Source organism: Triturus cristatus, chromosome 5_1 (genome assembly GCF_964204655.1).
Source record: "Triturus cristatus chromosome 5_1, aTriCri1.1, whole genome shotgun sequence".
In the NCBI taxonomy this organism is placed as follows: domain Eukaryota; kingdom Metazoa; phylum Chordata; class Amphibia; order Caudata; family Salamandridae; genus Triturus; species Triturus cristatus.
Genome location: NC_140587.1, coordinates 701,643,595 through 701,666,415, shown reverse-complemented (window position 1 = coordinate 701,666,415; position 22,821 = coordinate 701,643,595). Strand labels below are relative to the sequence as shown.

At 46.2% G+C, this 22,821-nt stretch overlaps 1 protein-coding gene across 1 annotated transcript in view; it reads right to left on the bottom strand.

Annotated features, from left to right (window-relative positions):
• LOC146831383 (ethanolaminephosphotransferase 1-like) overlaps positions 1-22,821 on the bottom strand; it is a 363,147-nt gene that overhangs the window by 246,167 nt on the left and 94,159 nt on the right. Inside the window, exon 5 of the mRNA XM_085605667.1 lies at positions 4,780-5,051. Coding sequence (XP_085461793.1) covers positions 4,780-5,051 — 272 coding nt within the window. The remainder of the gene's footprint in view (positions 1-4,779; positions 5,052-22,821) is intronic.

Genomic DNA, 22,821 nt, shown 5'->3' with positions numbered 1-22,821 from the left:
TTGTAAATGACAATGCCTTTTACTTTCTTATAAAAGACATTGCCATTTACAATGCCAATAGCTCAAAAACTCACAATTGCGAGACCTATTGCATTGTAAATGCTTGTTTTAGCCAGCATTCTGTTTCACTGTCATTTCCTTCTAGACATGGTGATTTAAGCCCCGATTTATAATCTAGAGGTCAGGCTGGTCTCTGCCAGGACAAAAAAATTAAATTACTCAGTCGCCCTGACTGAGGTCCAGATGACCAAATTTATGAAGTCCGTCGGGCCAGTGGACATTTAATGTACAGACAGAAATCACTGTCAAGGCGGTTCATCAATGCATTTTAACTGCTGTAGAGCTCTGTCAAACATGACAGCTCCGTCGAACATGACGGAACCATATGACCAAATGTACATTTTTATATTTTTCAAAAACAAAACCCTAAAACAGGATTTTGTTTTTAGAAATAACTCAAATGGTGAGGGGGCATTGTTTTTTTATCTCCCATGGCGAGGGGTGCATTTTGCATTTTTCACTGCCCCTTACTGCCAGTATTTTCCTGGCGTTCATGGACAGTGAAAATGTACCTGTATATACGTGCATCTAAATTAGATGGGCAGACATACAGGTCAACCTTCGACTACCTTCACTCCGTCAGGCTGTAGAAGCGGATTAACCACGGCAGAGACAGAGTAGTCATTGCTATGGTTACACCAAAGGTCTGCCACATTTATATCGGGCAGGTGGACCATTCTGCTGGTGGAAAGGGTACTCTGTCACCATTGTAATGGAGTACCCTTTCCGCCAACATATAAATCGACCCCTTAGTTGGGGGAGGTGCGACGCAGATCATTGAGGGAGAGCTGGCAACATTGTGCTGCTTGGTTTTTGTCGCACACAGAGGAGAGCATCTGGGCTCATCTTCCTCATTGTTTTGGGCGGATGCTTAATTTTGCACCTCACACTGGGAAACCAGATCTGTTTTTCTCAGTAGGATCTTTCTGAGATAAATGTTTTTTTCGTAGGCTGGAGGCAGGCAATCAAGTCTCGCATGTCGATTACATTACGTGTCAAAGTTCAAATCAAGCTAGTTTCAGTACTTTTGTCCTTTCTTGATGGCACCTGCCTTGATGGTATTCATAGTTTTTGTGATTCAAAATGTTTTTTTCCAGGGGTCTTATAAGTAAGTTGAAATCCACAGTGCTTACTAAGTTGTTGTCTTTGACTTTATGTACTCAATGGAACTGCCCACAAGAGAACTGATTACTCCTTTAGAAAAGTCATGGTGTGAGGGTCAATTAAAGGCAACTTTGTGTGCTTTGAATCTGCTATTCCACTAATCTGAATTATGTATACCGACCACCAGCAAGCTAGACTACTGTAGCAGTATGGAGCAATATGATGGCCAGGCTGATTGCTTCAGACTGGAGAGGGAGGGGCTCTGTACTTATCCCGCAAGCCGCACTGATGTTGCCTGGTCTCCCACACTCAACTTTAACCGCACCCTACAATCTCCCCCATCTTGCCACGTGTGACTTCTTTTGTAGGAGGATGGAGGACTTGAGGACCCATGGTCTGGATAACTGGCACCGGCTAAATCCAAAGTCGCCAGAGGTTCCAAGACTCACTGCCATAGAGAGCCCACTTCAGAGCTTCAAGGCCAGCTTCCCGGCCTGCTACTCCTCCTGCTTTCGAGCTCTGGTAAGGCCATCTGCAGACCACTGCAGCACATCAAGTCACTTCTGCTTCCGCCTTCCGAGCAAGAGGACTGAAGTGTGTGGGGGGATCTTTTGTCAATTATGAGGGAAAAACAACAAAAAGGAAAGTTTGTGGCTCGATTGGGGGTCTTGTAGATAAAAGGGCAATGGAGGAGGAATCAGAGGAGAAGAAATATTATCCTACAAGGCTTAGAATGCTTAATGATGCTGAAAAAAGGCATTTATAACTTATGAAAGGTTCAATTGTAAGTCTTACTAAGAGCAGTGTTTTGTATTGTTGAGGTATAGATGGATACTGAGGTTCCGTGAATCCTGAACCCCTTTCAAATAAGATTGTCATATCGTGACGATTTTGGTATCAGCGCACCGCAAATGACGAGTGCGGTATGCATGAGTGTTTTCATCATGTCACACCGATGGATTCACTGTGTATTTAACGATCTAGTCTGAACCCTTGGGTTTCATTCTGTGCATAGCAGCCATTTTGTGGTTGCCCTCACATAGGCTGATGACTACAGCATGACCCTGGCCAAACGAGTCTCTAGGGACACATGCACCTTAGCTTGAATTTGTGCTGACTTCTGTTTGACCTGAGTGAACTGACCCTGCTGCCCGAGGCTAAACTGTTGAGCCTCCTCCTTGTCAAGCAGCTGGTCAGATAGAGATCAGAGAGCAGGACATTGCTGATTTTATGACACACGCACACACCCCTCTATCTTGCTTCTCATCTGTTTCTGTTTCTTTCTTTATGGCCTAATTATTGACTTGGGTTGAGGTCTTTTATGGTGGGCCCGTCCGGCCTGTTCGAGTAAGAATGCTGGATTGCCTTGTCATTTTTGGTGGGCTGGACAACTGAAAGTGGGCTTGTCGTTATGTGATACTTCAGTAATGTCATCCTTTGATTGGTCAATTTGTAAGTAATTGATGCTAGCCAGGAACGTGATTTTTGGCATAAAAGACGATGCTCCGCCCTATGAAGTTGAGCAGTCTCCTGAAAACATACACCGTGTTGTACTTCTAGGACCTCTGTTACTGGCTGCAGCTAATAAAATTGATCTTTGGCGTCACCAAGTAGAATCCCGTGTCTCTGTACTCTAAGACAGGTCCCCTGCGCCGCTGGGTTTAAATCCCGGTTCTTCAATACATGACTATTGCCAGGACTGGTCTTGCGAACTTCAAGGGATTTTTGTGATCGCGCTATAATGAGGACCCTAGAATGAGGATAAGTGAGGATTCTGATGTGATGCAGGGGAAGGTGGACAATGACTTCTCACTGCAACAAATGGTGCTAACACCACCAGCAATGTTACAACTCACATCAAGTAGGTTGCCGCTCCCATGTCTATCCATTGAGGGATCTCCCTTCTGTTTGGAGTCTTGGTACAAGCTAGAACCTTGGCACAAACAGAATGCTTGTTTGGTATTCAATAAAGGTACATTTTCTAAGGTGCTATATACTATTTGCCACCAGTGCTCAAGATGTGACGACCCCCAGTTGCTCAGTGCTTGGTGAAGTAGCATAACACAAAAAGATGCCCCCCCCCTGCAAAATGTGTGGAGAAGCCCAAGAGTTTCCGATATTTCACAGATGCCTATTGGCCATGGGTTGAATGGGGGCCCCCTGCATGGAAGACGGGGCCCTGAATGCATAGGGCCCCCTCGCACCTCGGGAGTTGCATGGGCATGCGTTACATCCCTTGGCTTGGTGAAGCTAAGTTGCCTAGTCTGTATAATGTAGGTGGGGACTGGTCCATTCTCTGGATAGGAATAGGGAGCATTAGGAGTCTACGTAACTTCCAAAGTGTGTTGATAAAAGCATTGGGGTGAAAAACTGAGATGAGCAAAGGATGAGCAAGATATAGTTGGAAAGAAAATGGGAAAGGAAATGGCCAAAGGTCTGGTAAAGGAGATGATGATGTCTGCGTGTTGAGAGAGTTAATCGTTTCACCCCTTAGGGTGGTGGTCAAAGGAGGAAACAGCCCATACAGGCTGACTGACAACCTATCATGGCCTGAAGCACAATCACTCAATGAATGAGTACATCTCACATCAAAACTGAACAGTGAATCACATGAACCCACATCGGGTAGTAGGGCTGCTGTGAAGCTGCAGGGTGGCCGCTGGAACAACCAGATGACTAGGGCGGTTGATCTCAAATCTGGGGAACCAGGTTCGAGTCTTAGCAATGACGCTCAACATCCAGTGATTCTGGGCAAATCCTTTAATCTCCCCGTGCCTAACAAAAATGAATGTATCCTTGTGTAACGCAACTGGTGCTCATGTAAAGCGCTTTGATACCGGATCCCTCCGGATCAAGTTCGTGCTACATAAAACTACGGGGGGAAAAAAACAAGTGCAGCGTACATTCCGCCTTTACCTTGTCCTGGTTCACCGAGCAGGTGCAAGTGAAGGGCTGGAACATGGGGACAAGATGTTTCCAAAGGGATGTTCTGTGTCATGAATACTTTTGTAGCCGTTTAGCACTTTCAGGCACTTGTTTACAGTGACCTCGGCATGCACTACTTCGACAAGTGCTCTTGGGATGTACGTGAGGCAAAGGCTGGTGAAGTATCCTGCAGGTGTTTGAAAAAGCGTCCGAACGTCTTTAGTCCCAGAGAAAACGAAGCCCTCAGACCAGCGACCTCATTCCTGACTGGGATGAGATGGGTTCAATGAGGAACGCATTTTGTTTACTCCGGATAGGGTGAACGAGAGTTTGGAGCTGTATGGAAGAAACATATCTCTGTTTTGCGCTGCTGCAGTCTGTAGTTCCTGCGCGTGAGCGGTAGGAGGGGGTATGGTAGTGCCTCGGCGTATGAACTCGTCGGTTAGATTAAAAATAAAAAAAGCATCCTGCAGAAAATATGTTCATTTTGCATTTCATAGCTTACAGTACATATACACAATATCGCACCCAACAAAACAAAAGAGTTGAGGGGGAAAAAAACGAATGTCATAAGTAGGTTGAAACAACTTGCCATTTTCTATAAATATTACTTGTTTCAGGAAAATGCAATTCGCATAGGGTATTTTGAAAGCTCAGTGACGCAGTTAAGCAGGTTCTCCACAGACTCACCACTTGGCTCGTGTCGTAGGCCCAGGGAAGGAAGAGCACCCCGGTGTTGTATTTTTCCCAGTGTGTAAGAATGAAAGTCAGCAGGACAATGAAGGTGAGGTAATACATCCTTTGTGCCGAGGGCGCCCCGGGTATGTCCGCTCCACTCCCGAAAGCGGACAACAGAGACAGCGTGAAGAGGGAGGAAGCCCAGCTGTCCAGGCCGTGGTCAAAGAACTCTCCCAGAGGGCCCGTGCACTGGATGCGCCTCGCGTGCTTTCCGTCTATGGAGTCTGGAAAACAAGCATTGGTAAAGGCATTAGGTTTTGCCAATGTGATTAACAGTAAGCTGTTTTTTGTTGTAAATTGTAGCTTGCTGAGTAGTTGTACAATATAAGTTACAGAACATCTGTTAAAGTGTTATGACTTGTTTACCTACAAAAAGGCAAAACATTTTGCTGTCACTAATATCAAAATTTTGAACAATGAAATGAAAGAGGGAAATAATAGAATTAAATGATGTAATAGCAATATTATGTGTTTAGAGGAGTTCTACAACACAAAGAGCCCTCGGGTCCGGGAAAATTGACTGCACGTTGTCTCAATGAGGAAGGATGGAAACAAACAGTGCCTGTGAAAGAGAGGTCCCTCTTAAGGACGATTTCCCTCACACACCAAAGGTGTCATGCTTCATCATGGGGATACCTCCACGTGTTACGAACCTAGTCGTGACACGGGTTATACCCCCCCTCGCTGCGAGGGAGGAGCTCAGGGATGTTTTAGTGAAGAAGAGGGGTATAACTAAAACCCAATGTGAGCGAATGTGTGAGTGAGGTAGTCCAGTGCTGACTAAACAGTGGTGAGAAAAAGTGGGTAAAACTAGCTGCAAGGTAAGTCTACCGTAGTTTATTGATTCTTCCTGGTGCCAGGATTAAAAACAGAAATTGAGTAGTGTGGCTGCCGTAATTAGAGGCAGCTGCACTGAAAAGTGATCAACGTGTTTCAGCCGTAATGACCTGTAACAGTGTTGTGGCCTTCTTCAGGGAATCTTTTTAAAATAGCTACTGGAAAGTGTATGTGAAAACAATAAAGATAAAGGTGCGTTTGCAAAAACGATGCAGTGTAATACAAAACCAGTGATCCGGCTGTTCAGAAGAATCACCGGTATACCTGCAAATGTCAGGTACCTTACATCATCTGTCCCTGGCAAGTGGCCCTAGGTACAAATGCCCATCCAACCGCTCAGCTTGAGCGTGGCATCAGGAGCATCTGTCCGTGGAACAGGAAGACCTTTAGAGGAGTTCTGACAACCTTTGGGCCCGGTTCTACTGCACCTTCTGCACCATTCAAATCATCCCCCTAGTGCCTGCAAGATCACTTCTTTTGTGACTGCAGAAGGTCTGCCCTAACTCTCAATCCTCCTGCCTCATTTAGAAACAGGCAGACCATAAGTTTTCTGTTGATAAATCTCCCGTCGGCCCCGTTGATGGAAAGCTTCCCCCAATGGCTAGAGAGAATAGGGAAATGGCATTACAACAATCTTCCCATGTAGGGGGGTAATGTGATTTTTTTTCTCTCTTGGTGAAGAAAACACTTTGGGATTTTGTTTCTGAAAAACAAAAAAAGTTCAAAAGTTTGGAAAGCAGCTGCCTGAATCGATGGCGGCCATCCACCAAATTTTTATACCATGAAGGTTCTTGGAGTGACCACTGGGCCTGCATCATCTCTAAGATCCTCATTTTGCTGTCGCTGGGACCACCACCAACAGGTCGTCAGTGGCGGTTCCACCGACATTCAGGCCATCTGTCCAACCACAGCATTAGGATGCAGACGGTCAGACTACAATGGTGTGGGGGACAAGGGGCCCGTTGGGGCGGTGATCGGACACTAATCCCTACAATTGAGGCGGTGCCTGCTCAGGCACCGCCATAGGGATAAGGATGTCCATTTCCCACAGCCTTTTCATGGCATTTCCACCACCATGAAAAGGCTGTCAGAAAGGGACTTTGGGGGCCACTGCTAAGTGGCCCTGGGGGCACATTCGGTGCCCCCATGAACCTCCATGTACCGTGTGCCAGGCACCACATGCTGCCTGGCTCACGGTGAGTCGATGTTTGAAAACATGCCTTTTTCTACTGCAGCTTGTGCTGCGGCCCTTTTTCGGCCACCACTCAAGCGGCAGTAGAAAAATGGAGTTTCCAACCACCTACATGGCGGTCTTAATAAAAAATGGTGAGTGGGACCACCGACTACTTGTCTGGTAGGATGGCTGATGTAATGTCCTCCCCCACCCTGATAGATGGAGGGCCATCTGCCAAAACCTAAATCAGGCACTTAGGGCCTGATTTAGATCTTGGCGGATAGGGTAATATGTCACGGATAGCCCGTCCACCATATTACAAATGCATTCTATCCCGTGGCACTTATAATACAGCGGATGGGATATGTGCCATGTTTGTGATGGAGTATTCCATCCGCCAAGAACTAAATCAGGCCCTTAGTCTCTACACACGCTGTGGATCATTCGTATAGACTCGTGCGAGTTTGCATTCTTGTTCACGTTTGTTTCATACAAAGTAAGTCTTATTCTTGTTCCACAGGAATACATAGTTTTGGAACCAAAATCCCCCAATCTGTTATAAATATTCTATTTTTACATTTATTGAGGTTTTTATACACCACGAACCACCAGATCTAGACCAGGTAGCAGAACAGGTTACCTAAGTCGATAGTCAACAGTTACAACAAGAAAGACAATTATCTACATTGAAAAGGCTATAGCCATCTAATATAAGATGTAATTACAAGGAAATGCTTTACATACATTTGAGTAAATAATGTCAAAGGAATGAGCCATATCTGCATCATAGCAGTCTGGTACAAGGTGTTGCTACAAGAGCATAGTGTACAAAAACAATCAGAAAAGGAGGTCAAAGGGACAGCTTCCAAGTACAGCTAGGATTTATTCTGAAACAACAGCAGGCACAATATCCATAGGATCTGGGAGGGATTAGAGGAACACTGGTGTTAATACAGATTACCTTTTTCCTCAATTTTGAATACATTGTAATCCGAGATTGTTCGTGTGACTGGGCAATGGCATCCCACACCATAGAAGCATTTCCTGAAATTGACTGCATAAGAGTTCATTTTTTTCTTGAGGTATTCAGAAAAAAATATTTAAAAAAATATCATGATGCACAAATATCATGTGCAAAAATATAATGGACATGAATATTGATTATAAGGTAAGTAAAAGCAACATTAAAAATATCTATGTTGTCAATATCAATATTAGAAATATCTATGTTGTTAATGTCGTTTACGAAAATATTGTTGTTAACAATATTGTTTTTTAATTATTTGTTATGTATTTTAGTATATATTAGTATCTATTTTCATTGTATATGTTGCAAATTGTCCGTCTAAATATTGTTAATGTTTTTTTTTTTTTAATAAACTTTGATATTTTTAGTTGTTTTTCATTGTAATTTAATTGTTTGTTTGTGGGGTTTTATAGGAGTACCAGGTGGGAAGTAAATTAATTATAATTAATTATTATTAAATATTTAATTGATAGTTGTGTAAACTGTGTAATTAACAATTGTTGTTAAGTTATATATGAGGTGTGGGTTGTTGGGTTTCTATGGATAAATGATGGGAAGGTAAGTAAATATAATTATTTTATTATTAGTTCATTACTATTATTTGTTTAATTGATAATTAATTATGTAAAATTTATAATTATAATTTTGAGATACATTTTCACTCTATGTTGTTTACTTTGTGGAAGTATAGGGTAGGAAGTTATTGCAGTAATAAAAAATGTAAAAATAGTTATTTATTGCATACAAAATGTGTTATTTATTATGTTGTGTGTGAATTGTGTTATGCTTTTTAATTGTAAGTACCGTTCTATTTGTTGGTTGCTATAATTGTAAAAATATAGTGTGGTATTTTAATTATATTATTGTTATTAGTTTTAATTTAAAATATGTATTAAATATTGTAATTAATATGTAATTTACTTCATCTAAAAATATATTTATATATTTTCAATGTAAATATTTATATTTGTTGGTATTTAATGTAGTTGTTAAAATATTGTATTTGTTTGAAATTAACTACTCTATCTCTACTGTTGCACAGACTGGAGTGGGAATAGTAAATTGTACCCTTCCATTGTCCAATGCTTTCTGTACTGTTGCACAGACTGGAGTGGTAATATCAAATTTTACCCCTCCGCTATCCAACAGTTTCCCCACTGTTGCACAGACTCGAGTGGGAATAGTAAATGTTATCCTTCCGCAATCCAACAGTTTCCCTACTGTTGTACCAACTGGAGTGGGTATAGTAAATTGTTACCCCTCTTGAGTCCAACCCTTTCCCTACTGTTGCACTGAATGGAGTGGGAAAAGTAAATATTATCCCTCCGCAATCCAACGTTTTCCCTACAGTTGCACACCGTTGAGTGGGAATAGTACATTTTACCCTTCCTGAATCCAACATTTTCCCTACTGCTGCACAGACTGAGGTGGGTATAGCAAATGTTACTATATGTCCGCAATCCAATGCTTTCCCTATTGTTGCAACAACTGGAGTGGGAGTAGTAATTTGTACCCCTCCGTAATTCAACACTTTCCCTACTGTTGCAGTGGCTGGAGTGGGAATAATAATTTGTACCCCTACTGCTGAACAGACTAGAATGGGAATAGTACATTTTACCCCTCCTGAGTCCAACTATCCCTACTGTTGCAGAGATTGGAGTGGGAATAGTATATGTATTATTCCTACAATTTTATAGTTTTGTTGATATTGTTTACATTTATATTATTATGATGTTTTTGTGTATTTAATATTATATTATTTGTATTTATTAATGTTTGTAATATGTAATATATTTTTAGTAACATGTTATTTTTTGATTTTGTTGACTTTTGTGTGTGTAATTAGATTGGTATGTTTTTTAGAATTTTTTTCAGTTTATCAGTTTGTAATTTAGAGGTACATCATTCCGTTCAGGTGTCTGATTACAATGTGACCACCGTGTGGGCGGTTGTAAAAATGCTTTTTATCATTGCGGCTTGTAATGTGGCCCAGAAAATAGCCACAGCACAAGCCTAAATGGTAAAAGGTATCTTGCAAACCTCCATGCACCATGTGCCAGGCCCCATGGTGCAAGGGGTATTTGGAGGGGCACCATATGTGCCCCCCCCGGGACCCATTGTGGAGGCCCACGAGAGCCGGGGGCCCTACTAGCAGCCCCCAAGTTCCATTCTGACTGCCTTTTCGTGGCAGTTGGACCGTCATGAAAAGGCAGTCGGAATGGGCCATCGTAATCCCTACGGCAGGCACTGCCCCTATTGTAAGGTATACGATTCGAGCAGCCCGTCGGAAGCGCTGGTCGGTCCCTCTGACTGATGTGGTGTGACCAACCACATCATAATGCGGCAGTCGGACCGCTCTGCAGGATGTCGGTAGGACCGCCATTGACGGCTTGTTCGTGGCGGTCCGACCATCATCCTAATCAGTCTTATTGTGTATATGTGTGTGTGTGTGTGTATATATATATATATATATTTATTTTTTAAAGTTTAAAAAAATGGGTAAATTGTAATACAAATTGTAATTACTACTTTAGTAAATTTTTAAAATTATGTTTAAATAAACATAAACATTCCCGTATATATTCGTTTTTTTTTAAATTAAGTGTAAAATTTATATATAATTTCACATTATTTAAATATATTTAATTTACATTATATATTTGTTTAATGTTAATATATTTAATGTTTATTATGTTTATATAAAAAAACAATGGGGGTCATTACAATGGCGAGCGGACTCGAGTTCGCCTGCCACCATAGCGGTGCCTGGGACTGCCCGCCTGCATTGCGGCGGTCCCACATGTCAGATCACGATGCCACTGCCACCGTGGCGGTCGCATCATGCATGGCTAACATTGTGGTGGTTCTGCTGGCTGCAGCACCCGCCGAAATGATAAACATGCATGTCGTGCTTTTCACTGCACTACTTGCCAGGCACCATGTGGTGCCTGCCACTTAGTGTAGTGAAATGTAGGGGGATCCACGGGTACCTCACAGTGCACCCCCAACACAAGGGGGGCCCGCAACGGGACCCCGAATGTGTTCTCCTCCAGCCTTTCAATGGCGGTTTACCCAACATGGAACAGCTGGCTGCAGCCAGCCTCGTAATCTGGCAGACGGTGCCTGCTAGGCACCGCCACCATTTTACACTATCGGGACGGTCCGCCAGGCAATCGGAACGATTGCCTGTGGCGGATCCGTAGCTGGCGGTCTTTTTGTCCGCCACGCTCGCGGTACGATTCCCCCCGCCATCCTAATGCCAGACGTGGGTCCTGTGCTCTCCATTCCACTGGAGTCAAGCTATCCTGGCTGATGAGGGCTGAAAGCCCGAAACTGGTCCTAGGATGCTGGTTTCCAGTCCAGGGAGGACCTGGCTTGGCAGTTCGGGCTGGACTGTTCCCATGAGGCACAGGGTCAAGACTGATTTGCATATGGCTGGGTTAAAAAAGGAATGGCACTGATAGGTCAAGCTGTAATTAAATGTGGCAGTCTCATCAGGGAGTAATGAGGGTGAACCATGGCCACACAGTTTGTGGGTGCAAGTGAGTGGAGGGCTACACTGACAAACTTGCTTATTGTTTGATGCATACAGGTAATAGCCCATGGATCCCTGGGAAATGTCAGCAATGCATTCTAGAATAGGAATTTGTGAGCCTCCAATGCACCCTATACTGTATTTTGCAGTGAAAGCAGCAGTGGCACATCAACTGTTATTGTGGTGAATGAAGGAAGATGGAAACAGTTTTTTGTTCCTAGACTTCTAAGCAGAACCCGATGCAATAGCAGCACCCATAGTTGGAATGCAACTCACTGGTTAAACACTTGCAATAGCAATTCTGTTTGCAGTGCCTGCTTTATAATTATTCAAATAATACCAGCCATTAATTCCTTCACTCATGATGTCATTCATTTAATTAGGCCCAATTCACAAAAGCATTTATGAGTACAGGAAGTAGTACTGCAGGAGTACTCTTTTAGGTACTCATACAAGCAGTGCTTAATTGGAGCAGGTGGTTGCCCACTTATTTTCAGGGACCTGCACTTACTTTTCCTCAGCAAACGTTAATCCAGAGCAAGAGATAGAAAAGCACAAAAGGAGAAAGGAGGAGAAGAAATACAGAAAAACAGTGACAAAGGGAGAAAGCAAGGATGAAAAGAAACTGTAGAAGTGAGATAAAGAGGCAGGCAGTGGCTGGTGGAGTGAGGTGCAATCAAGACTATGCAGCCTTCGTATTCAGCACCTCAGCGTTCAATAGCACCGGCCACAGACTTCTCAACAAAAACTTTGGACCCATACTCATTTTTAACATACTAAGCACTGTCTACAAGTCTTAAGGTATTAGCCACAAAACGCCCAACTTCCTATTAGTAAAAATGCAAAGAGATCACAGTCTTTTCTACTTGTGCTAATTGTATATGAATAGTCCCATTTCAGATGTTTAAGGGCCAATTCACAAAGGCATAGAAGAGTGTGTAGAAGAGAACTACAGGAGAACTACTTCACATACTCTAAAAAAACGCCATTGTGGATAGGTCTTTGATGTTCTTTAGAGGTTTCCTGGTTTGCCCGATGCCACCCCTGGCACTGCTCTTCTGACCACTGGCCTCAGAGGTAGCAAAACCAATGCCATTAACACAGGGGTGGCCTCTTGAGTGTCGGTGCTCAACCCACCTTTTTTGCTGCCCATTTTTATTATATTATTAACAATAGTCTATTATTCACGATGTAATAAAAATGGAGCACCAGAAGCTGGACCGAGACCAATGCTGACAGATGAAGTAAGTAAGTAAAAAGAAGTTTGTGAGAAGTTGGCCTGGTATATGCTGTTCACTAGTTAAAGTGACCACCCTGTACCATGCCAAGCAACCCTTATGGTGTGGTTGTAAGTCAACCTTTTCGGACTAGCTGCCCTAGTGGTAGCGTAGGCTAAGCAGTCTTTGAGGCTAAACTCGTTAAAGCGTGTTAAGCAGGCTGTTTTACCATATGTAACCCCCCTTTATACCAATGAAAGGACACCACACAGATATATATTCAAAATATATATGTATTTATTACTCAAAGTATCCCCTAGACTCTTTATGAGCACAGGAGCACAAATAGTTAAACAAGAAAGTATTACAATATACAGAAGTTGCACTTTATATGGATGGGCCCTGGTGGCCACTCAAACCATATACTAAAATAGTGGTATAAGTACCACGAACAGGAAGGGGAAAAGGCCTAAGGCCTCTAGAATCGCTGGGCCTACAAGGAGCTAACTTCAGTTAGTGACCAGGAGGTCCACGGGTCGCGTGTGCAGTGAGGAAAGTTACACGCGGGCTCCCATAGGTTTTCAATGGGTGCGTAAAAGTTCAAAAGTTACTGCTAGAAGGGTCTTCTGGATGGACTACGAACTTGGGACTTAAAACACAGACACTAGAGATGTTTCTCTACACTTGGGCACCGGAGTGCCAGCTTTACCTCACCCACAGGAAGCGGGTGCATAGGTCTCGAAGTGCGTCGGGTTTCGTCTATCGATTCAATGGAGCCTGATGACAAAGATGCTGCAGGCGGTCGTTCCAGAAGAGATGCAGTGGATCCAAGGGTGGATCAGAGTTGTAGAAGACCTGAAAGCAGAGGGGACAGTGTTCACAGTCACTAGCCAGTGACCGGCGTGGCACCAGGTAGGTACCAGGCGATGTCGGGTGCAAACAGGTGATGAGGTGTAGCTTGTCTCTGCAGCCACGTGGTCCCTGAAGGTCGACGACGTCTAGGAGTCAAGTCAAGAGCTGTGCCACGCAGGCTCTCGCTGTCGGCGGTATTGGCGACTCTAAAGAAGCAAACAAGCCTTGGCAAAGGCAGGAGTCGTGGAAAGTCAAGAAAGCTGATTGTTCTGACCAGCAAGGTCAGAGGGGCTGCTCTTTTGGAGAGCAGCTGGGGTCAGTCTGGAGCAACCAGACCAGCATCGTTGATTTCAAGTTAGGTTGCCAAAATGGCCACTAGCCAACGGGCCAGGGACCGGGCAGGCGCGTCGAGATGCAAAGTGCAGAGGGGCCCCACGCAGATCGTGGAGATGCTGGAGGGCTCACTTTTGGTGCAGATGCTGCTCGGGTGTTGGGCTTCTCAGGACCCAAAGCACAACTTAGAGGGAGCCTCTGTTATCGCGCTTGCAGCTTGTCATCGGTCTTTCAAGATGGCTGACTCCACGTGTTTCGGTGCTTCCACGGGTCCCTTCTTTGCAGGGACTGTGGATCGGGCTGTGAGAGGTCTGGAGGTCCAGGTCTTGTCGGGCTCTGGGCTCGGGCTCCGGCGGGAGGCGGCGGCAAAGCAGACGTCGAATAGCTGGTTGGTGCTTGCGTTAGCAAGATGATCACTCACTGACCATAGGGGAGATTTCCTTCTGTCCTCTGTGCAGCAGAGCGTCGAAGTTCCCGTCTTCTTCTTGTAGTTAAGTTGATTCCAGGATGTCTGAAGTCTTAGGACACAGCTCCTACCTTTAAGCGGATTCTAGGGGCCGGACTACCTGCTAGGTCCCTCCCCAAGGGTGGGACCAGGAAGGGGGGTGGTTACACCCCCAATCCTTTGTCCAGCTCGCCCCAGGTCCGGGGCTTGTGTGCCCCAGGACCGGTTTGAACTGGCATATGCACCGAGGCTCCTTGTGAGCCTCGGGCATGTCTGATTCCATTCAAGCCCTACCTGACCAATACACAAAATCCTGTCTGGGGTGGTGCTCGCACCTCCCCTGGCAGGAAACCCTTTGTCCACGTCTCCCAAGCTGGAAGGACTCCCAGCAGCAGGAGGGCAGACTTCTGTCTGTGGTGGCAGCATCCATTTTGTGGAGCTGAGGCTATGTCTGATTTTACCCGGGTTTCAGGTACTGTACATGTCGTGTCCCTCTAGAAGGGTGGAATGCTAACCCCGTCGCCAGAATTGGCGAGGGGTTAGTATTCCAATTCGTATGACACCTTACTCGACATGTTTTGATAAAGCCAAACCAAAGATAGCATTTAACCACGAGGTTCATAATGCACTCAAGAGTATATGGTATGACGATATATGGAAACGGTAGAAGGAAGTTGTTCTGACCACTGCAGACAGGCTCAGCTCATGCCAGAGCACCATCTCACATGGAACCAAGCACTCTGCCTTCAGGATTGTTAAGGCCTGCCATAGGAGTGACTTATAGATTACCAGGTGTCCCATTTAAGGTTAGATATAGGTATACTACACCTAAGTAAGAGGTGGTTACACCAACTTACCCCAGCTGAGTGATCAGCCAGTTGTGTCAAATTGCTAGGCCAGGCCAGGGGTGGCATAATACATGCTTCAGCCCCTGGTAGGCCTTAGATACACCAATGCCCTGGGTACCTAGTGTACACTGGTACAGGGGCTCACAGGGTGACCCAATTCCAATTGGTTATGCACCTAGGGTGCATGGTGTCAATTTAGTAGAGAGAACAGCAGGCTGGAGGTCTGATAAGCAGGCCCACAGCCTCAATATGTCAAAAACCAGTGAAGCAAAAAGCAAAAATTTGGGGTGACCATAGGATAGCAGACTCTACTCTCCTACACAACCCCCCCCCCCCCAAACGCAGGGACATTAAACTAGCCTTGACCAGTCTTGTCTTCATGTCCTAAGTGGAAGTACCTGGAGAGACCATCTGCATTCCCATGGTCTGTACCTGGCCGGTGCTCCACTGTAAAGTCCATCCCCTGTAGGGAAATGGACCACCTAAGCAGTTTGGGGTTTTCACCCTTCATCTGATTTAGCCACAAGAGGGGCTTATGGTCGGTCTGAATCTTGAAGTGAGTGCCAAACAAGTATGGCCTCAGCTTCTTCAGGGCCCACACCACAGCAAAGGCCTCCCTCTTAATAGCTGACCAATTCTTCTCTCTGGGGGTCAACCTTCTGCTAATAAAAGCAATGGGTTGGTCTTGACCATCTACATTAAGTTGTGACAGCACAGCTCCCACACCCAACTCAGAAGCATCTGTTTGGACAATAAACTCTTTGGAGTAGTCAGGACTTTTCAGGATAGGTGCAGAGCACATGGCCTTCTTCAGGTCATCAAATGCCTTTTGACAGCTTACTGTCCACTGAACCTTTTTGGGCATCTTCTTGGATGTCAGATCATTAAGAGGAGTCACAATGGACCCATAGTTCTTAACAAACTTCCTGTAGTACCCAGTCAAGCTCAAGAAAGCTCGAACTTGAGTCTGGGTGGTTGGAGGAGACCAGTCCTTGATGGATTGTATCTTACCCTCCAGTGGTTGAACTTGGCCTCCACCTACAAGGTGGCCCAAATACACAACCTTACTCTGCCCTATCTGGCACTTAGTAGCCTTGATAGTGAGGCCTGCCTTTTGCAGAGCCTCAAGTACCTTCTTCAGGTGGATCAGGTGATCCTCCCAGGTGGAGCTAAAGACAGCAATGTCATCAAGATATGCTGCACAAAAGTCATCCAACCCAGTAAGGACTTGATTCACCAACCTTTGGAAGGTGGCAGGTGCATTCTTCAGACCAAAGGGCATCACCAAAAATTGATAGTGCCCACCTGGGGTTGAGAATGCTGTTTTGGCCTTGGACTCCTCAGCTAACCTGATTTGCCAATAGCCAGCTGTCAAATCAAATGTGCTCAAAAACTTAGCAGAAGCCAGTTTATCTATGAGCTCATCTGCCCTTGGAATATGATGTGCATCTGTCCTAGTGACAGCATTGAGTCCTCTGTAATCCACACAGAACCTCATCTCTCTCTTGCCATCTTTGGTGTGAGGTTTGGGGACCAGAACCACTGGGCTAGCCCAGGGACACTCTGAGGGTTCAATGACACCCAGTACCAGCATTTTGTGTACCTCAGCCTTTATACAGTCCCTGACGTGGTCAGGTTGTCTGTAAAGTTTGTTCTTCACAGGCAGACTGTCACCAGTGTCCACCACATGGGTACACCAGTCAGTTTGACTAGGTATCAGTGAGAACATATGTTGAAATGATTGTAGAACCTGTCTACATTCAATCTGCTGATGCTCAGTGAGGTTGCCTCCAAGGGTCACTCCTTCAACTGAACCATCTTCAGGGTTCTGAGACAACAGGTCTGGGAGAGGGTCAATCTCTTCCTCCTGTCCCTCATCTGTAGCCATGAGCAAGCCCATGTCTGCCCTGTCAACATATGATTTTAACCTGTTAACATGGAGTACCCTGTGGGGACTCCTGGGAGTTCCTAGGTCCACCAAGTAGGTAACCTCTCCCTTCTTTTCCAGGATTGTATGGGGTCCAGACCATTTGTCTTGGAGTGCTGCTGGGGCCACTGGCTCCAACACCCATACCTTCTGTCCTGGCTGAAACTCAACCAAGACAGCCTTTTGGTCATGCCAAGCTTTCTGTAAGGCCTGGCTTGCCTCAAGGTTTTTGGATGCCTTCTCCATATACTCAGCCATCCTGGAGCGGAGACCAAGTACATAGTCCACTATGTCTTGTTTAGGCTTTTTGAGAGGTAACTCCCATCCTTCCTTCACCAAACACAGTGGGCGTCTTACAGGGTGCCCAAACAACAATTCAAAGGGGCTGTAGCCAACTCCTTTTTGTGAGACCTCTCTGTAAGCAAACAGAAGGCAGGGTAGAAGGATGTCCCATCTTCGCCTGAGCTTTTCAGGTAATCCTTTGATCACACCCTTTAGGGTCTTGTTGAATCTCTCAACAAGCCCATTGCATTGTGGGTGAAAAGGAGTGGTGAACTTGTAGTTGACACCACATTCCTTCCACATAGCTGTCAAGTATCCTGACATGAAGTTGGTACCTCTGTCAGAAACCACCTCCTTAGGAAACCCCACTCTGGAGAATACTCCCAGCAGGGCCCTGGCCACAACAGGAGCTGTAGTGGTCCTAAGGGGAATTGCCTCTGGATACCTGGTGGCATGATCCACTACCACCAGTATAAATCTGTGCCCAGATGCAGTGGGAGGATCCATGGGACCCACTATATCTATTCCCACTCTTTCAAAGGGGACCCCCACCACCGGTAGTGGTATTAGGGGGGCCTTTGTTGTGCCACCTGATTTGCCACTGGCTTGGCAGGTTACACAGGAGCGACAAAACTCCTTGGTATCTTCATTCATGTGAGGCCAGTGAAAGTGAGGGACAAGCCTGTCCCAAGTCTTGTTCTGGCCTAAGTGTCCTGCTAGAGGAATATCATGGGCCAAGGTAAGAAGGAAGCCCCTAAATTGCAGAGGTATAACCAACCTCCTGGTTGCACCAGGTTTTGGGTCTCTAGCCTCTGAATAAAGGAGCCCATCATTCCAATACACTTTATGGGTACCTTGAGCATTCCCAGCAGCCTCAGCAGCAGCCAGCTGTCTGAGGGGTTCAAGAGATGGACAGGATAACTGAGCCTGCCCCAAGTCAGCCCTTGAAGGTCCCCCTGTCCCCAAAAACTCAACCTGATCAGGTTCAAGCTCTTCAGGGACAGTTCCTTCAGGGTTCTCTAGATCATCTTCCTGGGAAGGCTGATCATCACTTGGAGGCAGGGGGAAGGCACAGCCTTACCCCTCCTGTTCTTCTTCTTGGTAGGTGCTTGGTCCATTGTTCCAGGATCCAAGACCTGTGGTTCAGTAAGGCACTTTTTGGCCTGTGACCTGGTCACAGCAACGACATGTGGTGATATACCTAACATCTCTGCATGTGTACTGTACTCCACTTCTGACCATAGAGAACTCTCTAGGTCATTGCCCAACAAACATTCTACTGGGAGATCTGCACTAACCACAACCCTTTTGAGGCCAGTTACCCCTCCCCATGAGAAGTTAACAACTGCCACACTATGTGAAGTAGTGGCATTGCTGGCATTGGTCACCAGGTAGTTCTCACCTGGTATGTACTGTCCAGGGTCCACAAAGCCTGGTGACACCATAGTGACACTGGCACATGTGTCCCTGTAGGCTTGAGCCACTTTTTCATTTATTAAAGGAGTCTGTCTGTACTTGCCCAGGTTACTGGGGCTCACAGTCAGGGACAAATCCATGTCCCCATCACAGATCAAGACTGCCTGTGTAAGGGTTCTGTCTAAGTCAGAATCTCCTTCAGTTCCCATAGTGATTCCCACTACACCCTTTGTCTGGGGACCAACACTGCTAACAGTAGTACTGGGAGCAGGTGCCTTAGGGGCAACAGTGTTGGGGGCTCCACCCTTCTTACAATCACTAGTCCAGTGAGTTGTATTCTTGCAAGATTTGCACCAGGGTTTCTTTGGACCTTCTTTCTTCTTCCCTTTAGGTTGGGACCCACCCTCGTTAGTACTAGTTTGGGGCCCTGTTGAAGACTTCTGGTCTTTAGATTTCTGATCTCCACCCTGTTGGTCTGTTTTCTTCTGATCACCCCCTTGGCCCTGGTTCTGGTTCTTTTGCTTAACCCTGGTTCTGACCCATTTGTCTGCCTTCTTTCCCAATCCTTGGGGAGAGGTCAGATCTGAGTCAACCAAGTGTTGATGCAGTTGCTGGTTCTGACAGTTATTTAAAATCTGTTCTCTCATCATCAAATTGTACAATCCTGTATAATCAGATACCTTACTTCCCAGCAACCAACCCTCCAAAGCCTTAGTGGCACATTCAATGTATTCAGACCAGTCCTGAGTCTGTGTCTTCTGGGTGTCTCTGAACATTAACCTGTACTGTTCAGTGGTTAAGCCTAACCCATCAACTAGGACACTCTTCAGGGCTCTGTAGTTTCTGACATCCTCCTCTCTAACAGTGAGGAGTCTATATCTGCCTCTACCTTCAAAGGAGAGCCATAAGATTGCTGCCCACTGGTCTTCAGGAACCTGCTGCACTTTGCAGGCTCTCTCAAGAGCAGTCATCCACTTGTGGATATCATCTCCACTTTTGTAGGGGGGCACAACCTTGGACAGGTTCCTATTATCAAAGGCACTATCTTTGTCCTTAGGGACAATGCTGCCACCAGTGGGTATAGACCCACTCTCTCTAGGTTGCCTAGCCTTTTTCAGTTTCTCTTCCATCAGGGCTACTTCTAGCTCCTGTCTCCTGATCCTCAGCTGAGCTTCCTTCTTTCTGGCCTCATGCTCCCTCCTCTGAGGGCTGGTCATCCCCCTTCTGGAGCGACCTTGAGAGCCTCTAGAGGCATGAGAAGCATTAGATTAACCTGAGTGATTCCTTTGCCTCCCAAACCCCTGGTTAAGTACACTAGGGAGATCCAATGGGATTATCCCATTGTCAGTCCCCAGTAGCCTTAAGTTAGCTGGGCCACGTATAACACTTGGCACTGGGCTAGTTCTCCCTTCATCCCCACTACCATCTGTATCAGTACCCTTATCACTTTCATCCTCTGTAGTATGATTCTCATCTAAGGGGTGACTATTGGAAAGGGGTACCTCAGTAGCATCTTCAGAAGGGGGGCCTCCTGTTCCAGTCCCTAAGGGGCCTAACTGGGAGGCTTTCTTGAGAGCTTTCTGATCTTCATCAGCTTGTAAAAGCTCTCCGAGTTCAGCAGAGGTAGGGTTCTTGGGCTGTTTAAGGCCCCTGATATTTGCCAACTGCCTGAGCTCATTTTGATTTCGGGTAGCAAAGATGGATGGTGCCCTCTGGGGCTCACTCTCAACAGAGATGGGTACATTGGACCCCTCTGCCCCAGCCATTGCTCTTAAGTGTGGGTGGATGTGTTGCAACTACCTACACTTGGGTTTTCCTACTAAACCTATCTAGTAGTTGTAGTCAGGGTGTGCTACTCCCTTTGCTCTACAACAACTAAGTTCAGTAGAACTTAAGTATATCTAATCTTGTTTTATATGTACCTACAGGTACCTATGTGATCTTTCAATTGGTAACCAAGAGATTACAATGGTAAAACACAGCAAGCTCAAATCCAACCGCTGCTCACCAATGTGAGAAGTTGGCCTGGTATATGCTGTTCACTAGTTAAAGTGACCACCCTGTACCATGCCAAGCAACCCTTATGGTGTGGTTGTAAGTCAACCTTTTCGGACTAGCTGCCCTAGTGGTAGCGTAGGCTAAGCAGTCTTTGAGGCTAAACTCGTTAAAGCGTGTTAAGCAGGCTGTTTTACCATATGTAACCCCCCTTTATACCAATGAAAGGACACCACACAGATATATATTCAAAATATATATATGTATTTATTACTCAAAGTATCCCTTAGACTCTTTATGAGCACAGGAGCACAAATCGTTAAACAAGAAAGTATTACAATATACAGAAGTTGCACTTTATATGGATGGGCCCTGGTGGCCACTCAAACCATATACTAAAATAGTGGTATAAGTACCACGAACAGGAAAGGGAAAAGGCCTAGGGCCTCTAGAATCGCTGGGCCTACAAGGAGCTAACTTCAGTTAGTGACCAGGAGGTCCACGGGTCGCGTGTGCAGTGAGGAAAGTTACACGCGGGCTCCCATAGGTTTTCAATGGGTGCGTAAAAGTTCAAAAGTTACTGCTAGAAGGGTCTTCTGGATGGTATACGAACTTGGGACTTAAAACACAGACACTAGAGATGTTTCTCTACACTTGGGCACCGGAGTGCCAGCTTTACCTCACCCACAGGAAGCGGGTGCATAGGTCTCGAAGTGCGTCGGGTTTCGTCTATCGATTCAATGGAGCCTGACGACAAAGATGCTGCAGGCGGTCGGTCCAGAAGAGATGCGGTGGATCCAAGGGTGGATCGGAGTTGTAGAAGACCTAAAAGCAGAGGGGACAGTGTTCACAGTCACTAGCCAGTGACCGGCGTGGCACCAGGTAGGTACCAGGCGATGTCGGGTGCAAACAGGTGATGAGGTGTAGCTTGTCTCTGCAGCCACGTAGTCCCTGAAGGTAAACGACATCCAGGAGTCAAGTCAGGAGCTGTCCCACGCAGGCTCTCGCTGTCGGCGGTGTTGGCGACTCGAAAGAAGCAACAAGCCTTGGCAAAGGCAGGAGTCGTGGAAAGTCAAGAAAGCTGATTGTTCTGACCAGCAAGGTCAGAGGGGCTGCTCTTTTGGAGAGCAGCTGGGGCCAGTCTGGAGCAACCAGACCAGCGTCGTTGATTTCAAGTTAGGTCGCCAAAATGGCCACTAGCCAACAGGCCAGGGACCGGGCAGGCGCGTCAAGATGCAAAGTGCAGAGGGGCCCCACGCAGATCGTGGAGATGCTGGAGGGCTCACCTTTGGTGCAGATGCTGCTCGGGTGTTGGGCTTCTCAGGACCCAAAGCACAACTTGGAGGGAGCCTCTGTCGTTGCGCTTGCAGCTTGTCGTCGGTCTTTCAAGATGGCTGCCTCCACGTGTCTCGGTGCCTCCACGGGTTCCTTCTTTGCAGGGACTGTGGATCGGGCTGTGAGAGGTCTGGAGGTCCAGGTCTTGTTGGGCTCTGGGCTCGGGCTCTGGCGGGAGGCGGCGGCAAAGCAGACGTCGAATAGCTGGTTGGTGCTTGCGTTAGCAAGATGGTCACTCCCTCACCATAGGGGAGATTTCCTTCTGTCCTCTGTGCAGCAGAGCGTCGAAGTTCCCGTCTTCTTCTTGTAGTTAAGTTGATTCCAGGATGTCTGAAGTCTTAGGACACAGCTCCTACCTTTAAGCGGATTCTAGGGGCCGGGCTACCTGCTAGGTCCCTCCCCAAGGGTGGGACCAGGAAGGGGGGTGGTTACACCCCCAATCCTTTGTCCAGCTCGCCCCAGGTCCGGGGCTGGTGTGACCCAGGACCGGTTTGAACTGGCATATGCACCGAGGCTCCTTGTGAGCCTCAGGCATGTCTGATTCCATTCAAGCCCTACCTGACCAATACACAAAATCCTGTCTAGGGTGGTGCTCGCACCTCCCCTGGCAGGAAACCCTTTGTCCATGTCTCCCAAGCTGGAAGGACTCCCAGCAGCAGGAGGGCAGACTTGTGTCTGTAGTGGCAGCATCCATTTTGTGGGATATGTCTGATTTTACCCGGGTTTTAGGTACTGTACATGTCGTGTCCCTCTAGAAGGGTGGAATGCTAA